The sequence below is a fragment of the Telmatherina bonti genome (assembly GCF_933228915.1).
Source record: "Telmatherina bonti genome assembly, chromosome: 4".
NCBI classification, from domain to species: domain Eukaryota; kingdom Metazoa; phylum Chordata; class Actinopteri; order Atheriniformes; family Telmatherinidae; genus Telmatherina; species Telmatherina bonti.
The window spans coordinates 29,537,061-29,549,893 of NC_136622.1; the positions used below are offsets into that span (position 1 = coordinate 29,537,061).

The window sequence follows — 12,833 nt, forward strand, 5'->3', positions numbered from 1 at the left end:
CTGCACAAAAGAATGCATAAGCAAAATCTCCAGAGGGGTGAAGATTTTACCACATTATTGGAATTTTGTGTCAGTTTTAAAGGCTACTCTTGTGGCAAATTGTTTTTTTTTTTGTTTCTGACAAGTTCATAGTATGTTTATTTAACAAGTAATAGCTACTGTGATTAAACAGAAATTCATCGCTGTATAGAATATAGATATTTATTTTCAAAGTACAATATTTTGTCTTTGCTTTTGTCAACTGTTTTGGTGTGTCTTGTGTAAGCAATTTATCTTTTCATATCTGTACTGTCAGCTCTTTATTGCTGTAGTTGTATTATTCTGTATCAACTTATTACACTCCATGTCAGGACATGTTTGTCTTTCTTAAGCCATATTTACCAAAAGTAGCATGTTTCAACAGGTTTTTTTTTTTTTTTATTAAGCAAGTACTGTTTCTAAAACGAGCAGATTAAAGCCTTTGCTATTGTGTATTAGCTCTTCTGAAGGCTACAGTTTGCCTGCCAAGTAAACCTATTCTTCCCAGAGGACAGGCATGTTACTGTGACAACATGAAGGGAGAAACATTGATACTGAATTTCCTCTTAAATTTGAATAGCTCAAATTTGGATTGTGATGCTGTGTATACTTAGTGATGTACAAGAGGTTGTATTCAGCAAATATTTTCACTCAAACCCAAAATGTTTAAGACTGTTCACACTGCAGGCAAAACTGACTCAAGTCTAATGATTTGCTCATATGTGACCCATACCTAATCTTTTTTTTATTACATTCTGAATGGCAAAAATCCATTTTTTTGCCATAATTTTCTAATCCAATCCAGGCCATTTTCACATGGGGTCCTAAATCAGATTCATATCCAATTTATTTCATCCGACTTTTACGTCATTGATGTGACGCAGACCTCAGTTTTATGCCAGAGGGGACAGTGAATGTAAGTAATGGACAGATATTATAAGTTGGTTTTTTTTTGGGGGGGGGGTTGCGTTGTGGTTGCGCAACAACCTAGAAACTGATTCATATGCTAACAAAGAAAAAAGGCATCCCATTTAAAAATCAGAACTGACCACTAAGACCTGCAGTGTTGACGTCTTAGACTCCTCTTCTGTGGATGACTCCTGATTACTGGCTCATCTTGTGCACTTTCCTGACACTTATTTTATCATACTTGGCTCATGCATAGACTTTTTAACAAGGTCTTATCAACAATAAACCGTGTTGATGTAAGCTTTGCTTTTGTGCATGTTAAACTTGGTATTCCAGGAAAGTTACAGTCGAACCACATTGTCTTTCATTAAAAAACAGGAATAGGTCACAATCTTTTCTGAATGAGCTCAGCAGTAATTAAGAAGACTTAAATCCCAAACCAGAGCAGGAAACTGTCTGGCCCAAAATGTAGTTCAGTTTTTGTTAAACTGCTTTAATAAAGATGAATACTAATAGCAGCAGCAACAGTACATTACATTGAAAGTACAGAAAGTAGTCAATCATGTACATTAAGGTATTAGTCTGGTGGGGAAGACCCATTAACGGTCATCTGATAGCTCTCAGTCAGATCTACTGCTGAAGCTGGAGCAGACTGCATAGGTTTCATAAGTGATGCCAATCAGTTATTACATGACCACAGTGGTGTTGACAGCGCTGGTTTTTGAAGGAAAAGAAAGCAAATGGACCTTTTTAAAAAGGGACTTTTAGATGATACTTCTTACTTCATTGTAAGCTGCGCTTTGACAAAGGCATCCATGTTTTGCTGTCCTCACACGTAAGTTGGTAATGAAATCTGTAAGGAACATTGTGTAGCATTGTGTGTAACTGTGTAGATGTTGTCCAGTTGGAAAATGATAGCTAAAGTGTTCTTCACATACGGCGTGAAATAATGTGTTGCCTGCCAACTTCACTTTGAGTAAATGTCTGTTTTTAACGGCATTAACCTCATGTTTCTTACTAAATGTACTGCTCTTGAGCAGAGTATGAGTCCTTTCTCATTGCTAGATATATCATAAATATTTTAAATGTTTGACTAAATCTCTGTGTGTTGATGTGACACAGAGGAGCCTTGTAGACACAACAAATCCAACACAAGCATGATTTGCTACTCGGGATTTAGTAGGACACACAAATTAACTTTGGGAATGTCGTGCATCTGTGCTTTGAGCACTACAAGAAGTGCCTCATTCTTTTGGAGTAAAAGTTCTCTCTTGTCCATGGAATCTCATGTTTTCTGAGGCGAGATTGTCACTGCTGGTCTGGCTGCATAAGCGACACATGAACTGCATAGACTGGATTCCACTGTTGTGTTAGTGTATGTTGGTGGGATTTAATGAGGGCTTTACTGGGTTTTTGCGTCACTGGCTGATGATGGAAGTGCAGTGCCCTCAGAATTACAGGGTGCTGGGTTGCTATTTAGACTGAAACCACTGCCAAAGTGAATAAACACAAAATATTCATTATTGGGCCAAAGTAGCTCGCTTTAAATGACATAGTCAGCTCTTTTAGGAGATCTGTCATGCATGTGGGTAAATTTAAATTAGCATATACATGGCACAGTTTTTTTTTCTTTTTTTTAACTTTTCCCTATGTTACATAGATTGCAACTGTAGGAAAATACAAGAATGGACACTTATTAGTCAGTATTCAATTCTAAATTACTTGGTTCAGTATCCAGGACAAAAATGTATCTTAAAGCAACACAAGTCATTTTAGAACAGAAGGTATTTTCCCATTAACTTTTAAAGGTAGTTCATTTACACTTTAAAAAATGGGATCAAATGTTTCTCAATGGTGGTTTTATCTGGCTAAAAGGTATGTGGTTAATGAAATGTCTAGGTTTAGTTTTCAAGGTGGAACATCATTGATTGGTTAAACACCTCAGTAGTTTTTTAGCATGAGAAAATAAGTGCGAGTGTGAAGTAATAGGTCAAAAAGCAAGGGAAAGGTAGAAATGTATTTTAATTAACAGATAATCTTGTTTTAACATGATGGAGCAGGAATGAATGACACAGGTGACTGTCTGATCTTTATTTGCCTTCGTTTTCCTGCTTTACATGTTCCGCTTTCATCTATTTAGTCTAAAATAAAATGTGCACCAGTAGACACAAAACCAACAGGATGCGTTGCTCCATAGTTCCAGAAACAGGTCAGAAAGGGTTGTTGGAAGAGATGCTGGAAGACAATCCCCAAAGCAAAAGGCCCATAAAGGTGTAGGATATAAAAGTTGATCCCCAGAGACAGACTTGCGTCAGGGGAACACAACCACCAGCAGAAAGTCATCACAGAGAGCACAGAGGTAGCTTTCAGTTCACCTCAATAGAGGCAATAGTGAGGGCAAAGTACAGGTTTGTATGTCAGATAAGCAGAGTTAATGGTTTTATATTTTGGTGTTTCATATCCACCAGCTGCATCAACTGTTTCGTTATTGGTGTCTTAAGGGACAAAATGCAGACCTCTCATTCTCAGTTTCCGTTTTAATCTTTTTTTTTTTTTTTTTTCCCCTCCCTCCTGTCTGCAGTCGGCAATAGAAAGGGTCCTCCTCCAGTCCCACCTCGGACCACCTCTAAGCCCCTCATCTCAGTGACGTTGCAAAGCAGCACCGAGTCGGCCCAAGACACTTACCTTGACCGCCAGGACCGTGGGAGTGAGGCCAACAGCCAGTCAGGACGCAGCAACTCCTCTGACAGTCTCTGCAGTGTCCGCACAGGCAGCCTGGCTAAGGGGACCCAGCCTCCACCTCCTGCCCCTGCTGCAACCCCTTCACCTGCTGCAGGCTCTGTACCTCCTGTTCCAGCCCCTCGGGACCTCCCTTCCATCACCACTGTCTCTACCACCACCACTTCCACATCCACTCAGTCTCAAAATGACCTCGTGATCACTGGTATCACCCTAGAGCAGCCCCCAACTGTACCCAAGAGGAAACTGTCCTCTATTGGAATTCAGGCAAGTTGTGTCTATTTGTTTTGATATATAATCCTACAGCATGACAGTAATCTAACCTTTACTTTAAAACAGCTGGTTGATGTTGTCTTCTTGGATATTTTAGGTGGATTGTCTTCTTCCAGCCCCAAGAGAAGAACCATTGCTCCTATTTACGCCTCTAAAGTTTCAATCAGTAGGAGTTCAAGTTGAAAACGGCAGGCCGTAAGTACAGCCACGCTGCTGCCTGGTGCTTGTTTTTATTTAGAAGAATTTTATAAGAGAACAGTAAGGTCAGACAAGCAAGCAGCTTTAAGCAGGTTTGTTTCAGAGCCAGACAACAGGATAAAAGATCAAATCCATGCATAACCTACTCTGAATGGCCCTGGAGAAAGGCTTCCAACCCCAGCTCCTCCAGTGAGAACTGTTCAGCGTTTGGCATGTTAGAATGTGGTTGCACTGTGCAGCATCCAGGTGTTAATGTGTAACTTATAACAAAGTGATTGATTTTTGGCTCTCCTGCTAAGTCTTGCATTTATGGCAGAGATGTAGCTCCTCAATGCTTTTACCATTACAACTATACACTCTAAAGTTATTTCATGTCATGCCTGGTTAGAAGCACTGCAGTTAATGACCAGGTCCATTAAAAAGTCCATGTAGCAGCATAGTGTAGTTCTAATTGATGTTCTTATACTCTTGTTTTAACTGTAGTGAGCTGAACATAATGAGAATCTGTCCATCTAAACTTGTGCACGGAGCGGTCACATCCCTTTAATCCCATTTGTTTGACAGCATGCTTCTCTTTCTGCTACTCATTATCCCTGAAGCCAAGAGTTCATTCACTTTTATACTTTTTTTTCCCCCTGATTTGTTGCTATTACGCCAAATGTTACATCCTTGATGCGGTCTTTTCTGACTCTTAATGCATCTTTGCATCGGATTATAATGTACATTCAGTTGTCATTTTAGTTAACTTGATGGCCTCACGTTTATTTACTTTTTTTTTTGCTTTAGATTATATTTAAGCCATATCTTGATTGTGTTATTTGTTTTAGTCTGTTAGAAGCTGATGTTTATGCATGTCTCCGCAGTCTCAGCCGGGACAGCAGCATGGCCTCCAGACAAAATACAGAGACTGAGCCCCAGCCGCAGGATGCCGCACCCACAGAAAACAACACAACCAGATGCATCAACAGTCAGACAGCCAATGTCACTGCAACCAACGGACAGGATAAAAGCATGGAAAAACGGCCGCTTAAAAACGCCTCAGCTTCATCCAGGATATCCACAGAGACCCTGGACCCGGCTTTAGACCCTTCCTCCCTGCCACCACCGGATCCGAGCCTTGAGTCTGGAACCTGCGGCGAGCAGCAGGGAGACTCTCTTCAAGCCAGTACGCCAGCGTGCCTCAGAGACGGCAACTGGTTTCTGAAGCTGCTGCAAGCAGAAACGGGCCGCATGGAGGGCTGGTGTCAACAGATGGAGCAGGAGACCAAAGACAACAAGCTGTCAGAGGAGGGTAAGGGATGCAGTTACTCACTGACAAATTTTGGGCCAATTTACTTGCATCACATGTTTTGTGTCCAGAAAAGACCCAGTCAAGGCATGAAATGTATTTAACGTTTGCACATTCGCCTGGCAGTTGGCCGTATCATGTATCCCATCTTAGTTTCCTGGGCAACATGCAAATCAGGGTGCAGCCTGGCGTAGACTAGTTTTTAGTGTTCCCACTCGCCCATATATATCAGTGCTTTCTTATCAAAGAAGTCATTACTTAGTTAACATTTAAAGATTTATATAAACAAGGTCTCTTCACAAAATACATTAAAGTGTTCTGATTACACAACATGTTTTTGTTTCTGTTGCTCTAATAAGATGCTGAACAGATTTAGATTCCTGACATAGATGGAGATCATATAAAAACGCAGAAGGAGATGGGCTAGTGGTGCATTTTACTGAATTCTTGTCAAGGCAATGCCATGCAGAATTCATGTGCTTGTTAGTGAAGTTCACAGACAGGGGAGTAGGTCAGCTTTCGTACGGACAGCAAGACAAAGTATAACAAACCAATTACTGCCATCGACTCAGAGTTCCTCAGATCGTTAGAGCGGGAGTAATCTGTTTTTATTGGTAATGGAGTCATTTTACTTCTTTCTTTCCAGGAATATGACTTGTACTCTTAGGCAGATCAATCTCTATAGTGTCTTGAATATAAATGAGAAAGAAACTTAAACCTATGGTTCCTCCTACTCTAAAGGGCCTGAATTTTGAATTTCCATTTGCATGCAAATATCAGGCAGGAAATAAATTATTGAGTTAATCACTTTTAAGGAAGTTTTACAATGTCACAAGTATATTTGGTCAATTTTGATATTTCATCAATAGATAACAGAAATAAATTGCATCCTCTTCCATGTTATGATGCCTCTGGGTTATTGCATTCATGCATGATTTATCATGTTGTTCTCCACTTGCTTAGTGTTGGGGACGATCCGCAGTGCAGTAGGCAGTGCTCAGCTCCTCATTTCACAGAAGTTTGAGCAGTTCAGAGGGCTCTGTAATGAGAACTTGGTGAGTGGTTTCATTCAATTTCATTTATCAATTTCTCGACAGGTTTTTACTAACTCTTTTTTTTCTACTGAAATTGGAACTAACCTAAATGCTTTCATCTTATAACGTCAACATCATTTAGACAAGGAAATATCTTTTCATTAAGTTGTATTTAGAGATTATGCTCAGCAGAAACCTGAAATCCTTTACTCAATATTCAATGTGCTCTGTTTGATCAGTTATAGTCATTTATCAGATTTGTTCAAAGCCATTTGCCAAATTTTCTTTTCCATAGAACGTAAATGCCAACCCGCGGCCAACCGCACAGGACCTTGCAGGGTTCTGGGATCTGCTACAACTTTCAATAGAGGACATCAGCATGAAGTTTGATGAGCTTTACCAGCTGAAAGCCAACAACTGGCAACTTCCTGAGAAGCCAGAGAAGAAGGTGATGTTTCTTTTCCAGATATTTTTGATGCTTTTAAAAACAGTTTGTTGAACCAGCTGAAAGTCAAACCAGCATATCCACGGTTTTTCAAGCAGAAATACTATATGACATTTTCCTGTTTTTATATGCAAAATGATTTTGGTTATTTAAGAAATTGATATGCAGATTGATAACCAAACTAAAATCTACATAAAAGTGTTTATTTTAACATTTATTGATTGCATAAATGACACAGTCCACACCACTGGAGGTGTGTTCAACTGGGCCGAAGCACAGCTTATTCCTCTTCCTCTTTGACATCATTTCCTCAGGATGAGAATAAGCAGCCTCCATCGTCCGTGCCGAAGAGGCCGTCTAAGCCTCGGCTGTCAACAGGGAAGGACAGGAGTGTGGACTCGGCTGTGGACAAGCAGCGACAAGAAGCCAGAAAACGGTTGATGGCAGCAAAGCGGGCGGCGTCAGTACGACAGAACTCAGCCACGGAAAGTGCTGACAGCATCGAAATCTACGTCCCAGAGGCCCAGACCCGCCTCTGAGAGCAAGCCAGCTCCAGTCGTCATGAAAAATAATGACTCGCATCAGATTTTCATTGACACAAACACACAGGTCTGTGAAAAACACACACAGAAAAAAATAAACAAACATAAAACGGATGCACAGAGGTTGATCCCTCTTAGCGGCACAGCTGACGACAGGAGACACGTTGGGATCACAAAGCACCAAAATAATTCAAAATAACGCAGATTGTCAACCTGCTGCCATGGGACAGAAATAACCTTCACAGATGTTTAATACTATTGTTATTATTGATATTATAATAATTATTATCTCCTAAAGTATTTCAAGACTGTCTTAATTGTGTGAGTATCATGGATAAGGACATCGTGCATAAGGACGTCATGTACCTTGTGAGCTGAAGAATCTTGGCATCCCAGAAGTTTACTCTCTTAAAGAAAAAAAAAAAAATCCCTTCACAGCTGAGTCTACCCGCAAATTGTGGCTGTGCAGGTTACTGGCTGAGCTACCATCCACACACACTCAGGACACAAATGCAGGTGTACTCACTGTCCACAGAGTCTTCCTGTTCTCTTTGTATTGGGCTGCCACTCTTTGCGTGTGGTGTGAGCGCTTTAATGTGGAAGAAATTTGAAGCTGGTGGTAATGTACTCGGATGTTTAAAGTTCGGAGAACCAGAGGAAGGCAGTAGCATATATTATAAATATCACACTATAGTGATGTTAATTTTGTAAATGTTGTATACCAGATTATCTGTTAGAAAGAGGTCAGTGTTCAGCACCAAGGTAGTTTTTTATAGATCGAGTACATCTACTTTCATGATATATTAGCACTTGATGCAATCATTCACTCCACCCTTTTCTCTCCTCTGCTCCTTCTCACGAACTCCCACAACACAGCCTGTCTGTGAATACCCATGTCTAAGTCTTATGTTGCTTTGTTTTTGGTAAAAGATTTGAGGAACGACTGCTTAGCCAGTGAGCTACAGTGGAATGTATGAATTGTATCCATTTACAATTCATGTTGACTTGATCACTGCACTTTCCACTCACCTTCGATCAAGTTTGCCCTCCTTTTGTTTTTCCTAATCATTCTAACTTTCACTGCATCCCAGTGTGATGCAGGGGACCAAGACATTCACCACTTCATATGGCATTCTCGTTCAACCAGACCGTGTGGTTGGGTGGGGGTCTACTTGCTACCAGAAAGGAATTGAGTTAGCATAGCAATAATACAAATACATTAGAGCAAGTGTTGTAGGTACCTGTTGTTTAGTTTTTAAAGTCCAAGAAAAGCAGAGAAATTAAGAACTCGTTCAGTTTGTCTCTCCAGAGAGAGGTTTCATTAAACACCCAGTCAGATTTATGATGAAAGCAACCATTAAGATGGGTTTAAATAATCCTAAGAAAACTATTGGTGTTGTCCGCCCTGAAATGCTGGGGGCATGTTCACTGTGGGCCCTGATTGACAGATCTCAGAACAAATTAAATTGACCACTTTGTGGTGCAGAGTTTGTTTTCACTGAGCCAATATGTTCAGATATGAAGTCACAACTCCATCCTGCAGATGAGCTTTCAGTACAGTGAGAGGTGGACTGAATGCTGAATCCAGCAGTCATAGTGGTACATTGATAACCTAGCTGCTGATCCCAGTTAGTGGTGGAACCACTTGATCTGAAATTAGGTCAACTTTGGCAATAAGCTCAACTTGTATCACTGTGACTGCACCAAGCCGATTTACTGAACGTCCACTTCCTGAAACTCAGTTCTCATGGTACTCTCACCTCCACGTTCACATGTTGACGATTCAGAAAATGGATCCATAGTGTGTTACACATATATGTGAACATCTGCTCCTGTAACTCCCACAGTCTGAAATAATTTTTTACCTTTCTTCTCCAATCCACCAAGCATAAATCTGATGCTCTGAGCAAACGTGTTGCCAGATCTGTTGCTTTTCAAGATTTACTCTTCACACAATGAGTCAATATTCTTCCCTTCATTTCTCTGCAATTTAAATGAAGTGGCAAAGGCAGAATAGTTAGCTAGTTGTCAGATGCACATTTAGGTAGCATGTTTGGCGAGTCTGATACTAGTGCATTGTTTTGAGTCAATTTATAATGCCACAGTAGGGATAGTCTGTATTTTTTTTTTTACCTTGAAACAGGAATCCACTTTGTCATGAAGCCCCAGATTAAGACCAAAATATCCTGAACAGTCAGTTAGATACAACAATTTTATTAGTTTTAACTTGTAGCAGGTTTTCATGCAAATCTCTGAATTTGCTTTATTTGGGCTTTAATCAACATTTCTACTAGGACTTTTCTTTTTCTTAACATGAAGGATGAATATTTATTTATTCTATGAGCAGTGCTCATAAAATGTTAAATCTCAGGTTGAACTTCGAATAGTAAAAACCACTATAGATAAGATATTTCTTGTATAAGCTTACGTGAATTGGCCGAATGCTCAGAACTTCTGCATAAACACTCCATATGCCTCCAGACCTTTTCAGCATTCCTCTCCAAGGAAAACATTGTAAGGTGTTTTCCAGTCATCTCCAGACGTAACTGCTAAAGTCATCCGCCTCTTTGGCTCTCCTTTCTAGTAGCTTGAAGTCTCACCTCCTATTTTTTTTCCTTTTGTTTTTCTTTTTGAGAATAAAAAACCTGTGGTACACATTTTATACTCCAGTTCTGATGTTATTTCACACATTTTCTGACGTTCATCTTATGAGGTCAACACAAACGTGTTAACTTCTGTAATTATAATTCATGGTGCTGCAAGGGAGTTTTATCATGTGCCAAGATGATGGTGATTATCATTTCAATCTCATTTGAAGTTTTTTATTTAAAATAATTATTTTATTTAATCTTCATTAAAACATCTGGCAACGTGTTTACTCTCAACAAAGTCTTGTTTTTGCATCAGCTCGCTCAAGATGTGCTTTGCCTGGTCTCTGACCTCAATGCACTTTGAATGGAGCATCCAGCCAGGTTAGAGCATGTTATTTTTTTTGTTTTCTCCAATGGAAAGATAAAGTTTGAGGTGTCAAAGGGGAGAAGGGCATAGCAGATAATCATGACCAAGTGTAGGTTGGTATTTGAGTCATTTTTCTTTTGAGCTGGTTCTCCCCCTACTGGTCATTTCATGTATGACACTCCAGACATATTCTCCATTTTGAATCATAAGAAGTGAAGTTGAACTGGGAATGCTGACACAACATAATGCGTTGTTGATTTTCTTATTCTCTTATTTGTATAACATCAACAATGGACATGTGCACCTCATTGTCCAAAGAAATCATTAAACATCCCTTTGCTACATGTCCTGGTCATCATTCCTGCTGTCTTTTTTTTTTTTTTTTTTTAAAAAAAACAAATATATATATATATATTGCTTGCACTTGTTACTGACACGTTATTAGCTGCTAAGTTAATATTACAGACAAGAGCATAAAAGTAGATTTTAACGTTGCAGTGTACTCTCTAAAAGCATGGCCTTTTTGCATAGAAGATATACAAAGATCCTTGCCAGTAAAAATTCAGTAATCCTTTAAATGGGTCTTGCAAATGATCTAAAATGATTTAATCTGTGTAAGGAATTCAGGGTATGTACTGTGCATTAGTTTCTAACTGTGAAAAATGGTGGGAAGTCATTTCCTTTTTCATATCACTTTGTGAACCGGATGCCTTTTTTTTTTTTTTTTTTTTTTTTTTTTTTTTTTTTTTTTTTGCCTGTGCACTGAAAGCAAGACCTGATCAGGGATCTTCAGTTTGTTTACCAGTACTTCCTGGGTTTTTAAAGGGCTACAAAATGGACAAACATTGACCAGAAGGTGCATCTCAGCGGGTCGATAATGCTGATGTGTAATTCAGCCACTGTGTGGACAAGGCAATATTTTCCGATCAAGTGGTTTCTAGACTTTACAGAATTGTATGAGACACAGTTGCCATGAAAATTTTTGAAGCAAAAGAGAAAAAAAAAAATTGGGTCATTAAGAATGTTTTTGCTTGATGGACAGAATCATATAATCTATTCTTACTTCAGCACCTGCCCTCGTGGCCACGTCTGCTTGGTCACAAATGTGTCCCCTCAGAGATCCAGCTAGGAAATTAGCAAAAACCATAATTCCAGATTATCTTGTACTGACATATTTTACAGAAGAAGCACATATCTTACAAATGAAGGGTTGTTTAATGTTGTGTATTAGACACTGTGAGCCTAGTTTCTTTTAAGAGAATAAAGAATCGTGATTGCAATTATTTATGTGGCATATTTTTTCTGTATTCTAAAAGCTGTAGAATTAAAGGGGAATGCCACTAAATTTTCGAATGCATATTTTTGTTCCATGTATATATGTTGGAAAACACATCTAGATTCTATTGTTTATGAATTTCAGGCAGAGAAAAAGTATTCAGAAAACCCTAAGTTGTGATCCTCAAATATCTTGTTTGTTTTGTTTTGTTTTTTTTCTTTCACCTACAATAAATCCAAGTACAAAGTAATGTCATTTGCTCCAACTCAATAGAAGGGCAGCCTTCCAGAGAATGTACTCATCACAGTAACAACATATACAATTTATAAATATACTGTAGTATGTCTACATGACCAGAGTGGAAACCAGTGTTCACATCTCCAGTGATTAGTTATAAAGTTATGGCCTTCTGTCTTGCTGAGTAGGTCCCGTCACACCTCACTGCTGAGGGACATTGCTACTGTAAGGGGGATTTTAAATGGAGTATTATAAGTTTAGATGGTAAATGTCATAGCAACATTCCTGTAGTTCAGGGAGTACCCTTGCTCTCGCATGTTGGGATCTAGTCTTGCCACCCACAACCCTCAGCTGGATGAAGCCTGCATTAAAATAAAGGAATGAATAGACATGGCACTGTATCGGTAGTAAGGTTGCACACATTCCCTGTAATAAGTCCTTTAATGTTTTAGCTGGTCAGTGTATGTTCTTTTGTTTGTTCCTCCACTCCACTCCAGCATTTTTCTTCCCTGGAGGACTGACTGCTTCTGAGGTCTCTAATGCTATTGTGGCTCAGAAGGCACAAATCTCAACAACCAGGCTGTGTTATTTAAGGGATATCACCTCTCAAGGCACTGATGTTGTTAAAGCACTATATTTATTTAGGTGATGATGTTATTAGATTTTCACAAACCACATGTTAATGTCATTTAAGCCATACAATGTAGACACACTGACCTTTACGTAAGGTCAAAGTAAAGATCACGAAGAGTCCATAATCCACCAGCTATCCAGTGCATCTTTGCTTCATAAAGCTGAAATTCCCTAGACTTGCTGGTGCTTAAATGTGCATGTTCACCAGGATTATGTCTCCAGCATCTAATCATGTCATATTTACAGATCACAGCACCTCCTGAAGGCTTTTATTATGGTAGGT

General features: G+C 39.3%; 1 protein-coding gene across 1 annotated transcript in view; it reads left to right on the forward strand.

Annotated features, from left to right (window-relative positions):
- The window catches only part of LOC306754836 (disks large-associated protein 4-like), a gene marked incomplete at its 5' end in the record, with an annotated part of 23,192 nt that extends 12,544 nt beyond the window's left edge, over positions 1–10,648 (forward strand). Inside the window, 6 exons of the mRNA XM_079238926.1 lie at positions 3,509–3,933; positions 4,037–4,134; positions 5,001–5,428; positions 6,389–6,480; positions 6,755–6,907; positions 7,219–10,648. Of these exons, the coding sequence (XP_079095052.1) occupies positions 3,509–3,933; positions 4,037–4,134; positions 5,001–5,428; positions 6,389–6,480; positions 6,755–6,907; positions 7,219–7,443 (1,421 nt within the window). The 3' untranslated portion in view covers positions 7,444–10,648. The remainder of the gene's footprint in view (positions 1–3,508; positions 3,934–4,036; positions 4,135–5,000; positions 5,429–6,388; positions 6,481–6,754; positions 6,908–7,218) is intronic.
- Positions 10,649–12,833: the final 2,185 nt, after the last annotated feature.